The 22,132-nt window shown below is 41.5% G+C and overlaps 1 protein-coding gene across 6 annotated transcripts in view; it reads left to right on the top strand.

The window, feature by feature from the left end:
* The window catches only part of AZIN1 (antizyme inhibitor 1), a 29,986-nt gene extending 19,374 nt beyond the window's left edge, over positions 1-10,612 (top strand). For 4 of the 6 annotated variants that reach the window (XM_037503047.2, XM_037503037.1, XM_054692044.1 and 1 more), the window contains 7 exons: positions 1,760-1,894; positions 3,355-3,436; positions 3,829-3,903; positions 4,353-4,515; positions 7,486-7,601; positions 7,942-8,156; positions 8,377-10,612. In XM_037503047.2, coding sequence (XP_037358944.1) covers positions 1,760-1,894; positions 3,355-3,436; positions 3,829-3,903; positions 4,353-4,515; positions 7,486-7,601; positions 7,942-8,156; positions 8,377-8,488 — 898 coding nt within the window. In that variant the 3' untranslated portion in view covers positions 8,489-10,612. The remainder of the gene's footprint in view (positions 1-1,759; positions 1,895-3,354; positions 3,437-3,828; positions 3,904-4,352; positions 4,516-7,485; positions 7,602-7,941; positions 8,157-8,376) is intronic. The other 2 variants (XM_054692046.1, XM_054692045.1) reach the window with 1 other exon arrangement.
* The last annotated feature ends 11,520 nt before the right edge of the window (positions 10,613-22,132 follow it).

Here is a 22,132-nt window from a genome sequence, read left to right on the forward strand (position 1 = left end):
TGGATTTGTCTTTAGCTTGGGAAGAGGAAGCATTTGTATAGAGCAGTGATGTGTATTGTAATTATTATAATTTATTTCATACTTCTATATGTGGAAACTGTTTTACTGGTGGTACTCTTATTGTGGAGTTAGGGTGAGATAAGAGTAGTTTGGGATACAAATTTGTCAACCTTTAGTTGAAGAAAGAAAACTTGGTTAGGATAATCAAATTAGGACCACAGCTGCATTTTCATAATTATATTAACCTTCCAACCTAATTGTCCTATTTGGCTGACCTTTTCTCCTGCTTAGCTAAGGATTTAATCGCCTCTTGGCTATAGATTTTGAATGTTTGATCTTAGTGACAGTGTCTTAAGACCTTTGTTTATAGATTTGAGGGAATTCTTTATTAAGATCTTTACTTACCCTTGAAAAGGAACTTTATTTTATTTTATTTTTTTTACTTAAAACTTGCATGTATCCCAAGGTAATTTTTTTTTAATTAAAGGCAAAAAATTGAGGGCAGAATTGTCACAAACTGGTATATCAAGAACTTCAGAATATGTTGAAAGTAGATTAGCTCACTTTCAGTTATTGTGTATGTTATATGTTCCTGAAAAAGTGTATCATATCCATATTTTCCTTGTATGTCATTTTCTTGGTGACTTTAGTGGTATTCTGAGAAAGATTACTCTGCAAAAACCCTTTATTTGGATAAAGATCTTTTAGGGAAAATTGTAGTGACTAATCTCTAAAATATCTTTCTGTTATATGATCTTCTGAAAACAAACTCTGATTTGGAAAGGTGCTGCTGTGTTAGATTGTAAATTGGATGGTACATTCTTGATAGAGCTGAATTCTTTTTTTTTTTTTCTTTTTAAGATTTATTTTATTTATGCATACAATAGCTGGGGTGTAGGCCAGAAGTGCAGGGGTGGGATGGGGAGAGGATTCATCAGAGACTAGAGTAGGAGGCAGGACAGGTGGGTTGATTGATTTGAAATACACTGCTGAGGGGAGTAGTGGATGATACATGTGAGGTCTACTGCCCCAGGTGGATTAGCTCCCAGACTGAGGATCGAACTCACGCGGCTGTAGTGGCTGCCAATAGCTTCGTAGTGTTGAGACTTATCTCTTTGCGCCACCAGGGAGGGAGTATTCTATCTGAATTTTATCTTTAGATAAAATAATTTTGCATTTATTGGACTTGCCCCCTTTACTCACTCGTGTTAATCATCAAGGTTTGTTTGGGAAAATGGTTTTATAAACAGCAATTGTTTATGTGTAGTTTTTAGTGGTTTATAATTTTAAAATCTCCTGACACTCATGGTGTCTTGGTTATCATGCTTTGGAAGAAAATACCCAACAGATTTGAATCTGTATTCTAAAAAGACTGCTGTTAAGATACAAAATTTGAAATATTTTAAGCCCTGTACTTTTTAATGAAGGACAATGATGGCATTGCTGTTCAATTTAGTCTTTCTGGGTGTTTTTATTGACTGATGGACTTCATTTGAAAGTAATGTCTTTCATTCCAGAGCCCAACCGACTCTTCCTGCATTTTCCAAAATACCATCCTTGTGAGCTTCATGCTTTAGGCCCTAATTGCTAGTTTTTTCTCTGTACAGGATTGTTTCCTATTAGGTTCACTTGATTCATCCGTCGCTGGATTTGGGAGCCCTGGCAACATAATCAACATACTTCCTACAATCTTCAGGCTTCACATGTGCTGATGATGATGTAAACCAACTCTGCCCCAATCATCTCCCCCTTCTCTTAGGGTCTTACTACATATTGCAACAGAAGATAATATTGGCGGTGAAGATGGAAACATGAAGTTTGGCACTACTCTGAAGAACTGTAGGCATCTCTTGGAATGTGCTAAGGAACTTGATGTCCAAATTATTGGCGTTAAGTGAGTATTTGTTTTAAGCTTCATTTTTTTGTGGCAATAATGATTATATTTTCTTGTAATGTTGCGTTATACTACATAAATTTTTAGGTGTGCATCATTTAAAATTGACATGTGTGTATATATATACTCCATAAAGTTCACCACTGAAAATTCTCTTCTTTACCATATAATTACCCGTTTTGCTTCAATATCCTTCCCTTTTTTTCTGATCATTGATTTAAGTCTTTATTTGCATAACATTTTGTGGATTCAATTGTCAGTTTTTTAACACATTTTTCCAAGTTTAGGAAAAATAATACGCTCTATTCTTCATACTGTTTTCTTACCTGTAATCCTCCCTTCCCCAATAAAGAAAATAGTAAATCAAGTTTAGGGGCTTAAGTCTAAATCACTGCCTTTAAAATTGAATGAAAGGGATTTACTATAATCTAATTGTACCAAAATGGCATTCAGATTCTGAATTAACAGGTGTCACTTCATTTTTTCCCCCCATCCTAAGACTTTTTCTTCCTTTTTAATCCTTTTCAAAGGCACTTTACTAAACCTGCAAACTTCATTTTACTCTCTTATGTGAGGAAACTGAGATCCCAAAGAAATTTGATAATTTGACTATGGTTCCAGAACTATGATCTGGATCAAATTTGGAGCTTCTGTTAGCAAAGCTCCAAATTTTCCGAGTTTCAGTCCATTTTGTTGCTGGTCTCACTACAGTACCAGATCCTGCTTCTTAAATTGTTCATTAAGCATGAATAAAGAATCACTACTGTTAAATTTAATCCTACCTTAGTGACAATTTTGTCATATTTCCACTAAAGTTAACATACAAAAAAATGGGCTTTTGAGGTGTTAGACTTTTGTGTAACCACTGCCATAACCATAGTACAGATTTATTTCAATTAAATTTATTCTGCGCTGAATTGTTGAGTATCACTAAAGTAATTCCAAACAAGTTTCAGTATTCAGCTGAAAATAATGTTTATTTTGCCGTAGACAACGTTTTATATTTCTTTGTCAGACAAAATTGTAGGTTCAAATTTAAGATTCTGTTACTTTGCTGGTTCTTGATATATACTATATACATACATGAAAATAGGCCCCTATCTGGTAGACATGAATCATGACTTACAATTTGTTAAAAATTGTTGATAAAGTTACAGTATTATCCAAACATTTCCTTTTCCGAAAGGGTGATATTCTGACCTGGATAATGAGAAGCATGGTACTTCTAATTTGGGGGAGGAGGGATTACTTGTTTTTTTGTGATAACAGTGGTTTACCACACTATGTGATTTAAGGAAATAGTCATACTTCCTCAGATGTATGTTACCAGCTTCTAGTATTTTGAATATTTGGTAAGGTTACTGTGAATATTTGGTATGTCATTGTAAACCACAAAGGAAAGTAATTATAGGATGGTTCTTTAAAACACCGCTGCTTTAAATTTATTACTCTTCTTTCAGATTTCATGTTTCAAGTGCTTGCAAGGAATCTCAAGTATATGTACATGCGCTATCTGATGCTCGATGTGTGTTTGACATGGCTGTAAGTTTTTTCCTTAAACTACTTTGATATTTTAAGCCAGCATGTAAAGACTAAGATTCGGTGTTTTTCTACCTCAGAAGTACTTTCTTCATACTCATGACATACACCTTATTTTTTATAATACAGGCATTCGGAGTTCTGTGCAGTCTCATTTTTTAAGTGGGTGAAAGGATGAGATAATAATTTACTTGCAAATGATTTAAGAGTATAAACAACATCAGAAAGATAAATATATGTAACATTGGAATAATCTGTTAGTAAAAAACAAAAAAGTAGAGGTCACATTAGGGTATCATTTACCTCCCTAGGGGGAGGAGGTTTTCGAACTGTCCCTATTATCTGTTAATTACAATTTGGAAACTCATTTAAAGTATTTTCCCCCCCATCTCTAGGGAGAATTTGGCTTCACAATGAATATGTTAGACATTGGTGGAGGCTTCACAGGAACTGAATTTCAATTGGAAGAGGTAAATTTTGCCCATTGGGTGGACATTATTGGAATAATCTCTCATTCTTAAGTTTAATAAAAATTTTTGAAATCTGTAACATTATTACCAGAAAAGATTCTAAATCAGTTGTATTTCTATTTTACTTAATGGCACAAGTGAATTTTCATAAAGCAGACAGCTTAAGATGTTTTTTCCCACATGCATATCACTCCTCACCTTCTTCCTCTACCCTCCTTCCTTTATTCTGTAATAACTAGAAACTTATTTGAAATTTTGCTTCTTCATTGTTATCGACAAGTATAAATTAATGACATTCTGATAGTTACAAAATAAACTTTGATGACTTGGAAGCCTTTATAAATTGCTTGAAGATAAATTTTATGGTCTAGAATTGTAACTAGTCTCTTCAAGATGGTGAATTATTTTATCTAACACTGAAACCACAATGTGGGATTCTAAATCCATAGGTTAATCATGTTATCAGCCCTTTGTTGGATATCTACTTTCCTGAAGGATCTGGCATTAAGATAATTTCAGAACCTGGAAGCTATTATGTGTCTTCTGCATTTACACTTGCAGTTAATATCATTGCAAAGAAAGTTGTTGAAAATGATAAATTTTCCTCTGGAGGTAAGTTACACAATTAATGGTTTTGTTTCTATTAGTAGATAACTCCATTTAGTCTGAAGGTGAATTTTATCACATGCTACTCAACTGTTAGTACAGCATAGGACATTTTATGAATTATAAAGTTGTGTGTGGAGTTGGACACAGCAGCTAGTAGGGAGCTTTTCAAAATGGCTTGGTCACAGTCCTCCTCCATAAGAGTTCCTGAATCCAACTCTTAGCACCATTTTCTTCTTGCCCCAGTCACTTAACATGAACATTTTTCAGACTACGTGAAAATAAATTGCTTCCTCCCCTCCCCCTCAGGTGAATTCCCCATAGAATTTCCTTCACCAGAGTACCTGTGCACCATCACCACAGTCCCCTGTGCTCTCCCTCCCTCCCTCCCTCTAATCCTTGCCCCTCCTCCTCCCTGCAGGATGTCTGATTTATAATTGTCTGTTTTTGTTTTGTATTGTTACTATTTTTTTTACACTGATGTCTTACTTGGTTCCCCTAGATTCGTCCTATAAGTGAAACCATCCCATATTTTTCTTTTTCCTTCTGACTTATTTCACTGAGCATAATTCCTTCTAGCTCCATCCATGTTGCATAGCAACTTTTTAAAAGTCAGATAGCATTGATACAGGGCTGTCATCTCGAGATAGTTTTCAATTTTCCCAATAATATCCTATAAGAACCTTTTGTTTTTCTTAGAATCCAGTCCAGTACTGTTACATTACAATTTATTGTCACATAGCTCATCTGGAAGGTTCCTGAGCATTGCTTGTGTATTGTTTTTGTTTTTTACCATAACATTTTATTTTTTTAATTTTTTTTAAAGATTTATTTATTTATGCGTACAAGAGCTGGGGTACAGACCAGAGATGCAGGGGGTGAGAGGATCCACCAGAGACAGAGCGGGGAAGAGAACAGGCAGACTGATTGAAATACACTCCTGAAGGGAGCAGCGGGCGAGACAGGAAAGGTCTGCTGCGCCATGTGGGTTTCTTTCTGGCTGGCCGCGGATCGAACTTGTGCTGCAGAGGCTGCGGATTGCTTCATAGTGCAGTACTTAACCCCTTGCGCCACCAGGGAGGCCCTACCATAACATTTTAAAAGTAGAGGTTTTGTCGCCTATCCTTGTGTGGGTTTATCTGCTGCTTTTTCATGATTATATACAGGTTATGCGTTTTTGGCATGAAGTGATACACTTTGTCATTTGTATTAGGAGGCTCATTATGATCAATCTATTCTAAAATTTTTATCACTTAGGTAGATATTAGGTAGGTTTCTTCATTATGAGATAGATAGTTCTAAACTTTCATCTCAGCTTTAACATCTAGTGATGAATTTCTTACTCCATTCAATCTAAAATATAGATGATCACATTTATTATACAATTTATAAATACATATTTTCCTCCTATTATATTTAGACTCCTGCATATTTAATGGTATGATCTATCCATTACTGTTGCAAATGTGGGTCCTTTGACACACCTCCATTATTTCTCAAGCACTTCTTTCTGGTACATCAGGAATTGTCAGACATATATGACCCTTTTCCTGTCTTGGTGCTGCTATCCAAGGTGGTCTAGTTCATTTTAATGAAGAGTTATATTTTAAAAAACCAAGAAGCCAGTGCTAAAGTGTCATATCTTCTAGACTTACTCACTGAATAGTACTGGGACATGTGTTTGTAGATTTTAACACATGCACACACACAAACTATAAATTTCTGTATCTAATGAGGGTTTGTTGTTTGACATGTATAATTTGACAAGTCTAATGAAGGCATGTACATCTCTTATCAAAATAAATGATTTTCACATCTTAGGAATTATGCATCAAAGAACTGGGGAGCAGGCCGGAGGTGTGGGGGTAAGAGGATTCACCAGAGACAGAGTGGGGAGAACAGGCAGATTTACTGCAAATAACACTGCTAAGGGGAGCAGCGGGTGAAACAGGAGAGGTCTGCTGCGCCCTGTGGGTTAGCTTCTCATCCAGGGATTGAACTCAAGACTGTCATGGTGCACCTTGGAGGTGATAGCACTGAGATTTAACCCCTAGACCACCAGGGAGGCCTGTTTCCACCATGGATTAGTTTAGACTGCTCTTGAAGTTTATATAAATGGAATATGTATTTTTAAAGACTTTAATATTTTGGCTGAAGCATTTTGTTTTATGTGTACTGCTAATTAACGTGTCACTCTGTGGATATACCACATACCCATTCTCTTGCTGATGAATATTTCAGTTTGGGGCTATTATGAATAAAACTGCTACAAACATGTAAGTCCTGTGGACATTTGCCATTTCTTTTGAGTATGGTTAGGAATTTCTGAATTAATAGATCATAAAGTAGATGTTTTTCAAATACTTAAAAGTATTGTTAACATTTTGCCCACCCAATAGTAAATATGTATGTGCAAATTGATTTTATCCTTTCAGTAGTTGTGGTGATGGTAGCTCATTGTAATTTTAATTTGCATTTACCTGGTGACTAAGAACACTTGAATGTGTTCATTGATCATCTTCCTTTGTGAAGTATGAGTGCAGTTTTCTAGGCTGTTAGTGTTTATTAATGTGTTTTTAAGTTAAATAATTTTAAGTATTTTGGAAATTTGAGAACTACAAGTCTTTTTTAAAAAAGATTTATTTATGCATACAAGAGCTGGGATGTAGGCCATAGGTATAGGGTTGGGGGAGCGCAGGGAATGTGAGAAGATTCACCAGAGACAGAGTGGGCAGAGCAGAACAGGCAGATATATGAAATACACTGCTGAGTGGAGCCATGTGGGTCAGCTCCCTGGCCAGGGATGAACGCCTGCTGCAGTGGCTGCTGATAGCTTCATGGTGCTGAGACTTAACCCTTTGCACCACCAAGGAAGCCCTACAAGTAATTTCTATAAATATTCGATCTATTTGATATGCCTTGAGTAATAACTAGAAGTTTACTATAAATGCATATTCACTTTCTTATTTCATTCAGTAGGAAAAACCGGAAGTGATGAACCAGCCTTCATGTATTATATGAATGATGGTGTTTATGGTTCTTTTGCAAGTAAACTGTCTGAGGACTTAAATACCATTCCAGAGGTTCACAAGGCAAGTTGTATTACAAGTAACATCAAAATTGCTTATTTGACATTTTATATGCTGAGCTGTTATTTTTACCATGCATTCTGACTTCAGGAGAAAGGTCTTAGGATATGGGAAAATTGCCCTTTTTTTTTTTTTTTTTTTTTTTTTTTTTTTTAAAGCATTGGCATTGCTCTGAGTCTTTTTAGCCCACTGCCTTAGGTGGAGTTGAGGAACACCATTACCCCTGGATCTAGGCCTCTGTCTTCCCTGGGTACACTGGATTTGAGATGTTGAAAGATATAGCAAATTCATTATCTGCATGAAAAAAGCTTAATTTTAAAACAAACTTTTACTTACCCTACAGAAATACAAGGAAGATGAGCGTCTGTTTACAAGCAGCCTTTGGGGTCCATCCTGTGATGAGCTTGATCAAATTGTGGAAAGCTGTCTTCTTCCTGAGCTGAATGTGGGAGACTGGCTTATCTTTGATAACATGGGAGCAGATTCTTTCCATGAACCATCTGCTTTTAATGATTTTCAGAGGCCAGCTATTTATTACATGATGTCATTCAGTGATTGGTAAGATGTTATTTTTATTTCCAATCAGTTGGGATATTTGAGGTGGTATAAAATGATGGATAATTTTAATTCTGTGATGAATGTATGACTTTTATGTGATTTAAAAAATGGTTTTTTTAAAGGATTATTGTAAGACTCATTATTTTATAGTCCTATTTCATTATCCATTTGTTTGGTTGTGTGCTTAAAATTAGAATTACATTTATTTTTTCTTATGTAGGTATGAAATGCAAGATGCTGGAATTACTTCCGACACAATGATGAAGAATTTCTTCTTTGTGCCTTCTTGCATTCAGCTGAGCCAAGAAGACAGCTTTTCCACTGAAGCTTAAACAGGCATTAACGCTTCTTTAGATCTGAAGTTGAAGGTTAAGCTTGTCTGGTCTACATTCCAGTGTGGATAAAATTCAAACAATCTTACTCTGTTAATTCTCTTGGAAACAAAAACTATTAGTAATAGCTATTTGGGACCAGACAAAATCAGCTTCATCATAATTCACTGGGGAAATTGGGAGATATATAATGTATCCAGATTTAAAATTAACAGTCTGTCCTACCCCTTAAAGCGTTTAAAATAAAATATGCAACAAAATGGATGACTTAGTGGAGATGGAAGCCCATTAATTGGGTTCCCCATTTAAACCGTTTACATACAAGTACACAGTTTTTATACTAAGGATTCGTGTTAAAAGTCTTGTAAAGTTAATGTCTTTCACCCAGATATATCAAATGTCAGTGGAAGACCAGTGTGACTTCATTAGATATGTTTAGTGTATTTAGAATGTGTAAATTTGTGCTTTGAACTGTAGTTTAATAAATGTAAAATTGCATCATAGTATTTGTTGTATTTGACCTAATGTAACCCTGTATGATTGCAATAAAATTTTGTGTAGATTTTACTGTTTTTTCAGGCTAAAACTTTGGGAAAGGGGCTAGCTAGCAAAGGTAGTTTTGAGATAGATGTGTATATGGACTTTTGAAGGTTTTCCTTTATAGCCCATTTAAGTTAGTTTGGCTTAGTACATTTTTCAGTTATTTAATTAGTAATTTAAGTTAAGTGTTTGGTAAATCATTGTGAAGTTCAGATTCATTAATGGAGAGTTGATGTGCAGTAAGCATGATGTTTAACAATTTTAACACCAAAAATGTTAATCCTGCATAAACCAATTGTAATAATAGGTGTTTCTGTATAGGTAGAATGCATAGAGTACCTTAGTAAATGTTTGAATCAAATCTTTGGGCTGAAATGGAAGATTCTATTAAATACTTTGAATAAACTTGGGGAAAGGAAATAAAATTGCAGAAAACTCTGCAGCGCACTAAAACTTAAAGAAGGGCTACATCTATATCCAGAAACCTGATGCTCTTTTGCACGGAATATTATTTAAATTCATAGTTGTGAGGGGTTGAGATGAAGCACACCTATTTTCAGTTTTTCAGTTGCAATGATTTCAAACTTTAGGGGTTTGTTTTAGCTACACACTTAGTTTATTTCTCATTTGTTCAGCTTAGTAATTTTAGTTCTTATCATACTAAAATTCTATGGTGATTAGGGGAAGGGAGTTTAGCATCACTAAACAGTTATTGCCAGGAATTTGCATTGTTCACTGCTAGTTTGTTAGTAATTCTAGATCTCAGAATCACAATAGTAATAAACAACAGGGGTCATTTTTTTCCTAACTTACTCTATGTTCAGATGTGGAATTTCTGTCTCCCAAGAGGAAATGTGACTTCACTTTGGTGCCAACGGACAGAAAATTCTACCTGTGCTACATAGGAGAAGTTTGGAATGCACTTAATAGCTGGTTTTTACACCTTGATTTCAAGGTGGAAAATTGATCATGAGTCTCTAATATTAAATTTTAATCTCTTTAAACCAGTAGGTGCTTACTATTTTTTGATTTGATGAATGCCCATTTGAATTTCATGGGTTATATAAAAAAATTTAAGACCCCAATCCATTGTCATGTAATTACTCTTGGACTTTCTCAAGGTATAATAAGGGGTTTTATGCAAAATTCCAAGCTACCATGCAACTTTTTTTAACCGTAATAAGGAGGAAGAATTATTCCTGACTTTAAATGTTGTGCTTTGTGGTCCAGAAATGCCAAACCTTTTAAAAGATGGTACAACTTTGAGTCCTTGGCTTGACTATATAACTTTGAGCTTCGTGGCATATCGATTTTGCCATATCCATAGGAGAACTGTTAAATGTGTAACAGTTCAGAGTTGCAAATACCACTTGTGAATGATATGGTAATTTTAATAAATGTCTGTATTGTATTTAAAGACTGTTTGCCATAAATCTGAAGTTTGAACTTATGTATTTAAATTTGGTATGCTAAAAAATACTGGATTAATGTAATTTTTTTAAACAATATTGTAATCTCAGTTCAAAATTTAACTGAAAATATAAAACCCAAATGATTTCTATAGATTTAATTGAACTGTAAAGGTGACTTGTGTGTGATTCTGAATGCACAGATAAAATGTTTTTATTCCTCCTTATGTTTTACTTTGATGGCTTCTGTCATGACAGTTGAAATTTTATGTATCCGCTTTTGTATATTAATTTGCAAGCATTCTTTCTGAATCTTACTTTTTTAGAGTAACGAATCTGATAAAAAGCTAAGAATAACATATGAAACAATGGTTTTGATAAAGTCCAACATATATGTGAGCACTAAGATGCTTCTATGACCACAGTTTCTAATCACATTAATTCACCAGCGTCTTAATTTTCAACTTAGACTAGATATAGAGAAGGTAACATTGCAAGTAGACTTTGGGCACTGGTATCACTCAGTGCAAAAAGATGGGTTAAAAGAACCACACTGTTCAAGATTTACTCTGCTCTAATTCAACAATGTAAAGTGCACAGTACAGTAACTGTCTAGGTGGGTCTCTTTTTTCCTTAACATTTAGCATATTGAGGGCTATGACTTTGCGGTTTTTCTGATTCTTTTAAGGAATATTGAAAAATATAGGTCCTTGTGGTGGTTAGATTACAGTTGCTAGCCAATCTGCTGAAATAAAGTGAACATTAATATCATTTTGGTTGTTGAACACTTTAGTTAACTGGGTAACTTGCTATAAGATTCTGTTATTTTTCCCAAAGGAGCATTTTAAAGAAAATGGGGAAGATGACAGAATAGGGTAGACTTCGATCCCATCTGCAGCTTAACTCCTGTATGAACTAGGCTAGTCAACTAACCGTTCGGTGCTTCAGTTTTTCCAAATGGAAAGTGGTGGTAAAATTGGCAACTCCACAGTTTATAAGGATGTAACCAGTGGTAAGGCGCTTGGAACAATGCCCAATACACAGCACAGTAATGTTGCAGTAGATTACAAATCTCTGCTATTGTCTCTCTCCATCCTTGAGATTTTGTCCTGGAAATTCTTTTTCAGTCAGGAGGAAAACAAGAATAGATGTATCCAGTCCATTGTTCCTCAATATATGCCACATAAATAAGCACACATGTCAAAGTAAGAAGTCTTAGATTAGAGACAGTTCAACTGTCCATCTGTATCATGGAACTAAACTTACGGGAGATTTTACAGGTACTCTTGTATCTAATTCTAAAGGTATATATATTTCTCCATTTGATCTTTACCTTAGTGATAAACAAGAATAGAATTTTAACTTCTGCAGTTATCCAAAATTGTTCCTAAAGCTTTTAAGTTGTAACTTAAATACCTATTCGCACATATTCAGCTGTCATTGCTATAAACCAGTCTTAAGGCTCTTGATGTTTTACTACTCAATAATGCCCCTTAACTTTGATTCTTGTCTTTACTTAGAACTACCTTAAAAATTCACCGTTAAATTAACCATAGAAATAAAGTAAGCAAGAACATTTTCAAAACTGCGGTTTCCTCCTTTTCTAATTACACAAAAACGTAAACAGCTTTCTTGGAGGAGGGAAGGAAACTTTTTTTTTTTTAAAGATTTGTTTGTATAAGCACTGGGTACAGTCAGAAGTGCGGGAGGGTGAGAGGATTCACCAGAGCCAGAGCGGGGAACAGAACAGGCAGATGGACGAAATACACTGCTGAGGGGAGCAGCGCAGCGGGCACAGCAGGAGAGGTCTGCGGGGCCATGTGAGACCCCCACCTGCGGCCTGGCCGGAGATCGAACCCGCGCTGCAGAGGCTGCAGACAGCCTCGCAGCCCAGCGCTCAACCCCTGCGCCACCAGGGAGGCCCAGAAAATGTATTTTAATGTGTGTAGCTGTGACGCGTTGCCCAGTTAGGAACCAAGTTGAGAGTGCTTTGGGCTGATGGAAAGGTCAGGAAAGGGCTTTAGAGTAGAGCTCAGTATGTGAGAGGCTTACATGGACAATAGCACTTACCTTTTCAAGTAGTAAGATGCCGCTCCCTGCCTTTTCTATGTACAGTTTGGCTCTAACACCTGCTTCCCTAAGTCAGCACACTGAAGGTGCATAGTGGGCTGGCAGGAAAGGCAGGGTTCAGGTCTCTGCACTCCAGCTTTGCCAGGTTGCGTTACAATATTAGTGACCAATTTAAAGCAAGTACAGTTTTACACATGAAATTCTTAATCCTGTATGATAGCAGTCCATCTTGAAAAAGACCCAAGTTGTATGGAAGTGGTTGTAGCCTGTGAGTTGTGAAATAGTGGAGTTACCTAACATTGGAATGTTGTAATGCCAATTGTGGAGGCGTGTAGCTTGGTGCACTCTTACAGCTGGTAGATACTTGAGTGTGCATTTTGTAGATTTCTGAGCTGTTTTATTCAACTGGTTACAACTGCTTTTACTAGTGTTTATAGAAGGCAGAATTACATTAGCAATCATCGTTCATGTTATATTAAGATTGGTCCCTAATGATACAGTGACCTTGAAACAAGGTGGTTTCAAAACAACGGAAAAATAGAAGTAATGCAGGACCACATATAAACCTTAACTCTAAACAGCTCCACTCTCAAGTAGCAATTGAGCAAAGCAAAAACAAGACACACATTGGATGAAAGCCTGGCCTTACGCCATTTAGTCAAAGACCAACAGCTTAACAGTCTCACCGAAATAAGACAATGAAATAAGCAACCATTGCGTGTCCTAGAGATTTTCTCATCTAATGTCCTTGTTTTACACTTAAGAAAATAGAGATTCAGGGCCTCCCCTTGGTGGCTCAGGTGGTTGAGCGCAGCACTGTGGGCCTCCGCAGCCTCTTCAACGTGGGGCAAGAATCCCACATGGTGCAGCAGACCTCTCCTGTCTCACCCGCTGCTCCCCTCAGCAGTGTGTTTCGGTCAATCTGCCTGTTCTGTTCCCCGCTCTGTCTCTGGTGAATCTTCTCGCCCTCCCGCGCGTCTGGCCTGTACCCGTGTTCTTTTAAAAAAAAAAAAAAGGAGATTCAGGTTAAGGAATTTGCCTCAAATTGAACAGCTAGAATCTGTTGGCTGAGATATGAAGAGAAGACTTTGTAAACTTGTGTCATTGTCGTAGATGGCACTTCCAGGACAGACAGCTGGGTATGCAGAAGGTTGATGGGCAATGCGCTTGGGAGGCAAGAGTGGGCAGAGGGAGAAGCTGACCCACCATGCTCTTCCAACACTAGTGGAAGCTTCCTTAGCTGTTTCTCCAGGGAGTTCTGGAACTTGGTTGAACCATATTAAGAAGTGAGACAATTTTGTATGCCCCAGTCACTGGCTACAGGCTATATGCCTGTAGCTTGCCACTTCAAGGAGGCAAGCTCCACAGCAGAGGGCAATTCTCAGTGCTGTAGTGCATTAACTCCCAGTGAAGAGTGCAGCCATTAGCCACAATTGTGAGCCTTCAGCTGGTGACCCTGGTAGCCGGGGATGGGTGCAGCGGTCCTGTGGAGAACCCTGGCAGGGCACAGCACTGTGCAGTCATTAAAAGAAAAGGGTTTTAGTCATATTTAATGTCTAGTTAAGGAGTTCAGTTAAGGCCATAGTTTCTGCTAAAGTATGTGTATTACTTTGCTAGGGCTGCCATGGCAAAGAACCACAAACCCAGGGGCATCTAAACTGAAATTTATTATCAGTTCTGGAGACTAGCAGTCCAAAATCATGGTGGTGTGAAGGCTGGCTTCTGAGGCTTGTGTAGGAAAAATTTCTTCCAAGCCTCCTTCCTCGGCCATTTTCAATCTTCATGTTCACCTGGCCTTCTTCCTGTATTTCCAAATATAACCCTCCCCACTTTTTTTTTTTTTACAAGGACAGCAGTCATTGGATTAGGGCCCACCCTAAAGACCCATTTTGACTTTATACCTAAGGTACCAGGGATTAGGGCTTCAACATATGAATCTTGGGGGGAAACACTCAACCTTTTGCTCAACCTATCACTAGGTTTGTGGCCATTCAGAACAGGGGCACTTTCTTGAGCCCTGGCCTGGTCGTCTTGGTGACCCCTGCCTGCCCACTCCTCCCCACCCCTCTTAGTGGCTGCTCCTCCCTATCTGAACACATTTTCAAGCTTCCCACTTTATTTTTCCTACAAAATCAAGGGATCTTTGTTTTTTTCCTATTGTAACATTCTTCTAAATCCCAACAATACAGAAAGGTATAAAGAGAACAGTTTAAAAAAAAAAAAATCACCAGCAGAGACAACTGTTGTATTCTGTGGAACTTCCTTCTAGACCGCCTCTGGATCCCAACCCTCTTTTTCCTCAAAGGAAAAAATCTGACCTCTTCATGAACATTAACTGCCCAGCTTTATATTTTGGCCACTTCCAGTCACCTTACACTTTTCTCTTGAATTGCAGCTGCACTGTGACTGTGGAGGAGGAAATCGGGGGGCCATAGGAAATCATCAGACTGTGCTCCACCCTCCCTGTACAGTGGTTGGGAGCTTGGAAAAGGTAGATTCAAACTGGCCTTTCCAGAAGGATGTGCTACTCCGCCACTAGGAACTTAATGCTTTGGAATGAGCTGAAGCCGATCTGATACAATCTCTAATCTGTTTAAGAATCCCCATTCACAGTCCCATCTGGCCTCAGTCCTGCTACTTTACCCCTGAGAGCCTTCAGCATCCCTCTTTCACGGCGAAGGTCAAGAGAGAATTCAGCACCATCATTCATTTGATTGTTCACTTATTCACCCAGCACTTTTGCTATTTAGAGTTCAGGTACTACTTCAGCACTGGGGTAACAGTAAACAATGCCCCAAATCACTGCCCATGGGTTCTTCCCTTCTAGCGGGGGCCTCTGAGAGTCTTTTGACTGAGTTCTGGGTTCCCTATGAGAGGCAAGGCTGCCCCCACATCTTATATCCAGGATGGTAAGTGGTCTCACCTGGTGGGTCCCCATATCATCTTCATCAGGGATTCTGGGCAGGCGTCAACACTGCGTAATATGCACACCACCCAAGCACATACCAAGCAACTACACGTGGTTCTGTGTCACAAAGCACCCCAGCTCTCTCTGCTGGTGAGTTCCTCTGCCAGCCTGTGACCAACCTGCTTTTCCCCGCTCTGGTCTTGGCTAATTGCCTGATTCAGAGTTTGTGAAGCAGCAATGAGCCTAGGGTAAAAGACATGGACTTGGGGTATCCTAACACCATTTCTACCATTTGCTCGCTGTATGAACTAAAGTTATTTAACCTCTCTCAGTCTGTTACCTCTTCCATAAATGTGTATCAATTGCCCCAAAACTCTGGGTTTCATTTCCTCATTGATAAAAGCGAGATTACAAGAACCCAATGAGACTTTACATTTAAAGTTCTTAGGAAAGTGCCAAGCTAATAGTAAAGTTTCAATATGTGTTAGCCACAGTATCTCCTGGGCAAGGAGTCACCAAATGTCCCTGGAGCTCTGGATCCCTCACTCCTGATGACTCCTGATAAGATGTTTTGGAAGGTGAAAGATTCTGGAATTAATAATGATTCCACCTTTTTTCAAACACTCTTCAAAATATCTTTCACATAAGATAAAAACTAGATAAGAAAAATGGCAAAGTGAAAAAAATTTTTTTTTAATTAGATAAAACATTACCAGAAGGGAAGAGGGCGGGGAGTGGGTAAATTGGGTCAACTGTTTGGTGGAGGACAGGATTGGACTTCCAAGTAGTGGATACACTAGTTCATTTTTAATGCACACCTGAAATTTATATACTATTATAAGGCAATGTTACTTCAACAAAAAAAAGTTTTAAAAGTTTAGATAAAGGGCCTCCCTGGTGCCACAAGGGGTTAAGCATCTCACTTAGCAATCTGCAGCCTCTGCAGCATGAGTTCGATCCCCAATCGGCCAGGGAGCAACCCACATGGCGCAGCAGACCTCTCCTGTCTCGCCGGCTGCTCCCCTCAGCAGTGTATTTCAGTCAGTCTGCCTGTTCTGTTCCCCACTCTGTCTCTGGTGAATGCTCTCACCCCACCCCACCCCGCACCTCTGGCCTGTACCCCAGTTTTGTATACATAAATAAATAAATCTTTAAAAAAATAAAAGATAGGGCCTCCCCGGTGGCGCAGCGGTTGAGCGCTGGGTTGCGAAGCTGCCCGCGGCCTCTGCGGCGCCGGTTCAATCTCCGGCTGCTCCCCGGCCACAGGAGGAGGGTCCCACATGGCGCGCAGACCTCTCCTGCCGCCCGCTGCTCCCCTCAGCAGTGTACTTCGGTCCTTCTGCCTGCTCTGCTCCCCGCTCTGGCTCTGGTGAATTCTCTCACCCTCCCGTGCTTCTGACTGTACCCAGTGCTTGTATAAACAAAAACAAATAGAAAGAAAGAAAGAAAGAAAGAAAGAAAGAAAGAAAGAAAGAAAGAAAGAAAGAAAGAAAGAAAGAAAGAAAAGAAGAAAGAAAAGAAAGAAAGAAAGAAAGAAAGAAAGAAAGAAAGAAAGAAAGAAAGAAAGAAAGAAAGAAAGAAAGAAAGAAAGAAAGAAGAAGAAGGAAAGGAAGGAAGAAAGGAAAGAAAGGAAAGGAAAGAAAGGAAAGGAAAGAAAGGAAAGGAAAGAAAGAAAGAAAACATGCCTCTATATATAAAAAAAAAACAAATAAAAGATAAAAATCAAAATGAGTACAAAAGTGACCATCATAACTCCCTTTTGGCTTGGAGGCTTAATTCAAATTTTTAAAAAAATTAGCAAAATTCAAAGCTTTCATAGGATATGTGCAGGGCTTTTTTTTTCTATATTAAAGAACATAGAGCAGGGGTAATTCAAGCTCAAAATGCTTTTTCTGACAAGGGGGCCAGTTGCACTGGGCTGGCCTGACAAATGGGGTGTTGCTCATAAAGAGCTCAGGGTTGGGGTGGTAGTGAAAAGTTACCTCCACTAGATGGCGTACGTGGATTAGCTTTGTTCCTGGTGCTGCCAAAGTTGCAACAAACAACTGCGATGTTTTCAGGGTGCTTAGTTGATTTCCTAAAATAAATTTTTGTTCTATCAGGTTTCTGAATGTCACAAGTGCCCTCCTCTTCTGTTCTTTGTATTTTTTTAAAGACTTATTTATTTATACATACAAGAACTGGGGTACAGGCCAGAGGTGTGAGGGGGTGAGAGGATCCACCAGAGACAGAGTGGGGAACAGAGCAGGCAGAATGACTGAAATACACTGCTGAGGGGAGCAGCAGGCGAGTCAGGAGAGGTCCGCTGTGCCATGTGGGTTGCTCCCTGGTCCGCCGGGGGGATCCAACTCGTGCTGCAAAGGCTGCAGACAGCCTCATAGGTTGCGTCTTAACCTCTTGAGCAACCAGGGAGGCCCTGTCCTTTGTATTGCTACAGCGGGTTTTGAGGTGGGGAGGAACCAGGAGGAAGAGGGCACTCCTGCTTCACTTCCTCACTCCTCCCTCACACACCAACCCCGAGTAAAAACAGCTTGGCAAATCCAAAGTGCAGACAGGTTTGCATTTGTGAGTCTTGAGTGAACCAATGTTCCAGATGTGGGACAATACAACCAAAATCTCAAAGGTGGATATTCAAGGGATGTGCTCATTAAACCTGGGATATGGCTTTTACAGGGGGATTTTGAACACTCAAATTGGAATGTCAGGTGCACCAAGGACATATCTATGGCCACACAAAGCCAAGTTTCCTTACCTTGGTGTATCCAAAGAACCCACACATCACACGAGCCTTCCAACCTCTCAATCTGAGCGGGTCGGGGGGGCTTTTTGTAGGGGAAAGTAGCAAGTGAGCCCCAGGCTCTCATTTCCTGCCAAGTTGCCCCTGGTCATCTGATTTCTCAGTGAAGTGTGTGGCTCTTGAGGGGCCCTCCACAGCCTGGTAGAACACTTCCTCCTCTTGCCCTGCCCCTGTACTCCATTCCTTCGAACTGAATAATCCTTCAGTTGTCCATGCCCTTGTAAATTGTCCTTTTATGAGAATGTCTTGAAATGACCCAATCTGAGTGTGCCACCTGCTTCCTGCCCAGATCCTGACTGCTGGGGACTTCTAGTCTGCCATCTTTCCGTGGTTCTTGAGAATATGGGGTGCCTCCTTTTCATATCCCCAGAGCCTGGTACATAACAGATAAACTTTGTTGGTTGGTGAGTAGATTCTGGTTCTTCTCTTGGGCTTCTCCTGAGATGGGCAAGCAGAACTCCATACATTGCTCCAGGGACAAGAAAACAGGGGAGTGCATTCATCATTCACTCAGCCCCACATCCATGGTGATGAAGCACCTACTCCATGCCAGGCTCTCGAAACAGCAGGATGGCGACCAGACAGGAGAGTCCGAGGGAGAGCCGCATGGAGTGAATTGACAAATACCGAAGACTACAAAATCTGAACATTTTAAGGAGCGACACTTGGTGCCAAAGAGCCTGTGATGCAGCATTGGTTTGGTCAGAAAGATTTTTGGGCTTCCCTAGTGGCACAAGGGGTTAAGACGCAATCTGTGAAGCTATCCGCAGCCTCTGCAGCATGAGTTTGATCTCCAGCCGACCAGGGAGCAACCCACATGGCGCAGCAGACCTCTCCTGTCTCACCCACTGCTCCCCTCAGCAGTGTATTTCAGTCAATCTGCCTGCTCTGTTCCCTACTCTATCTCTGGTGAATCCTCTCACCCACTCACACCTCTGTTCTTGTATGCATAAATACCCTGTTCTTGTACCCCTGTTCTTGTATGCATAAATAAATACATCTTTTTTTCTTAAAAAAAAAATGACTTTGTGATGAAATGACAGTTGCACTGAGATTTGAATGAAGAACTGGAGTTAACGAGGTAAATACAGGGAGATGTTCCATGCATGGTGCAGCATGTACAAATGCCGTGGGATGGAAATTCAAGGGCCTGAAAAAGAAGGCCAGTGCCCCTGTTGCAGAGAGACTCATAATAAAAGCAAGGTGCAGGCCAGGGCCAGAGTGAGCAGGGCTCAGCATGCTTTTAATGGATTTCCATTTAAGAGGGGTGAGGGAGGTGGCACTGTTTTTATAGCTAGGGTGGGGTGTGCTTCAGGGCTGTCAAATGATTTTGCAGGTCATGCCCTGCAGAATCCTTGGTGAAGCCACAAACATGGGCAGCTACTCTGGTGGCCCTGTTTGTGTGATATTAAGTTTGTGTTTCAAAGGGATTTCTCCATTTGTGGAGAAAGGACTTGCTAGAAGGCGAGCATTGACGTGGAGGCTGGTTAGGGCCTTGACTGGGACCAGGTGGTGGTGGTAGAGGTGAGGAGCAGGAGAGGCGTGGAGGGCTATGGCAGAGGAAAATGGACAAGACTTCTGAAGAGTGGGATAGGAGGCAGGAGATGCAGGTGGAAAAGGCCTGAGTTCCTTGCTTTGCAGCTGGATGGATGACAGCGTAATCACTGTGTGAGACACAACAGGAGAGAAGCAGGTTTTGAGGGGGGATTGGTGAGTGTGGCCTTGGAAATAATGCCTCAGAGGTGAATTTGGGTGGGAATCAAGTGGGGAGAACAATAGGAGGCTGGATATTCAGAGCTGCTCTGGAGAGAGGCCCAGTACGGAGGCTGCATACAGTCAAGCACAGCCATGATGGCAAATTAACAAGTGGTCTTGGTTCCCATATCCTTCTCAAGAGGTTACAGTGGTGTCTTTTTGGTCACCACAGTGCCCGCTGCGGGGGTTTTTTGGAGGTCACCTTCAAGTTCCCCAGATGGGGTCACTGGAAGTGAATCTGACAGATGGTGGCGGCTGGGAGCAGAGTGGAGGTGGGACCACATCCCAACACCTAACCTCCCCATCCTACCCACTCTACCCATGCCCCACATTCCATCAATCACATCTAATCGGTTGGTACCTTACTCACCTGGTGTTACAGTGCTCCCCAAGAGTGTGGGAGGCGGGGCCTCTTGGAAGAAGAGAAGCCTGCCATCAGACTCCTCACCTCCTCAGCCCCTTGGGTGTGCCTGGAGGTGAGGGCAGTTCTTTTCAAATGCAAAATTCAAAATGCCCTGGCAAGCCAAAGTGTTTAGTTTGGTGAACACTCTTTTGATCTCATAACCTGACTGGACTGACATGAAGCTGTCTGTCGTGTTTATTTCTCCTACTTGGTTGTACATTTTGCTGCAGGAATGTGGTGTGTTTGATTAGGGAATGTTGTTCCAGACCCGGCACTGGTGTGCGGGGTGGGGTGAGGGTAGGGAGGGAGTGGGTTACTGTAAAGGGCCAGGACTGGACCACTGTGCAGGTTTTCTGATCCCATGCAGACTGGGTAAAGGAGGAGTCAGAGTCCTCAGGAGTTTTGCAGGTTTTTTATTGGGGTTCACCAGGCATATGGCAGGCAGGGGTGCTGGCTGGGGGGCCTATCAGCCTCCCAGCAAGTCTTCACTCTATCTAGGCTCCCTGGCGTTCTCTGCTTCTGCTTTAGGCTTCTTCTCTTTCGGCTTCTCCTTCGGCTTCTATTGCTGCTGCTGGCGTCCCCGTGATGCCGCCCTTGAAAGCACAGTCTTAGCCCAGGTGAATCCCATCTACCTATGCCCACACCCTATTCCAGGTGCCCGCCATCAGGCATGCATTCAGGACAAGGATCCATCATCTATCCTGATGGGGGAAGGGCAGAAAAGCCTGACATTTTCTTTACCCTACAGTTACCTTAACACTATTGTGAATAATTTTAAATACCAAACACGTCTGGCCTTGGGATTCTAGGAAGGGGGTCTGTGGACCATTTTACATCAGCGTCTTCCATTATGGGATCAGAGGATCATACGGGGAAATGTAAGCAAGCTAACACGGCGATCCTGTACTGCGCAAAGCATGCCCCCGTCTTGGTAGAACAAATGGCTTTTGAGCACGGATGAACATGGCCAAACTCCGCCCTGAGCATGGAGCAGTGTACAACATGAGGCCTCTGTGTTCACGGAGCTAGCAATATTGTACTTTTAATGCCATGAAGGATGCATCCACACACAGCTCTGCAGCTATGAAGCCCTGCAAGAACCAGATACAGGCGTTACGAGTGGCTTTTTTCCCTTCACATTTCGAATTGTCCTGCAATGCTCAGGACTCACTTGTCAATTTTTAAGAGAACGGCGCTTACTTAGCCGGTAATTTCTACCAACCGCGCGGGGGCCCTGCTGGGTCCCCGCCGCCAGGTCGCCGCGGCAGGTCGGGGGCGCATCGGCGCTTCCGAGGCCGCGCCAGCAGGGGGCGCCGCGCCCGCGGGCTCCGGGCGGGGACGCGCGGCGATTTTCTCCCCAGCAACACCCGCCGGCGCGCGGCGCGGGGGGCGGGGCGTCGCGGCTTCCCCGGCCCGGCCGCCCCCTCACCCGCGCCCCGCCCGCGGAGCGCCCGGCGGGGCGGTGGCCTTGGGGCGGCGGCGGCCTCGCCCGCGCCAAGCCCCAAGGGTCGGGGCCGACCCGGGCGCGGAGGGCGGGGCCGCGCCCCCGGCAGACCCGCCCGCGCCCCGCCGCGCGGAGGGGGAGGCGGGGCCGGGCGCCCCGCCCCGCCCGGGGCCTCCTCGCCACCCCCTGCCCCTCCCGCGGCCGCCTCCCCCCCCCCCGTGCCCGGGGCGCCTCCCCGCCCGGCGCCGCCTCCCCCGGCCCCCGCCTTTCCGCGGGGCTGGCCGGGCCGCGGCTGCCTCGCACTTTGGAGCCGGATGG

Source organism: Talpa occidentalis, unplaced genomic scaffold (genome assembly GCF_014898055.3).
Source record: "Talpa occidentalis isolate TD23 unplaced genomic scaffold, MPIMG_talOcc4v2.1, whole genome shotgun sequence".
Lineage (NCBI taxonomy): Eukaryota > Metazoa > Chordata > Mammalia > Eulipotyphla > Talpidae > Talpa > Talpa occidentalis.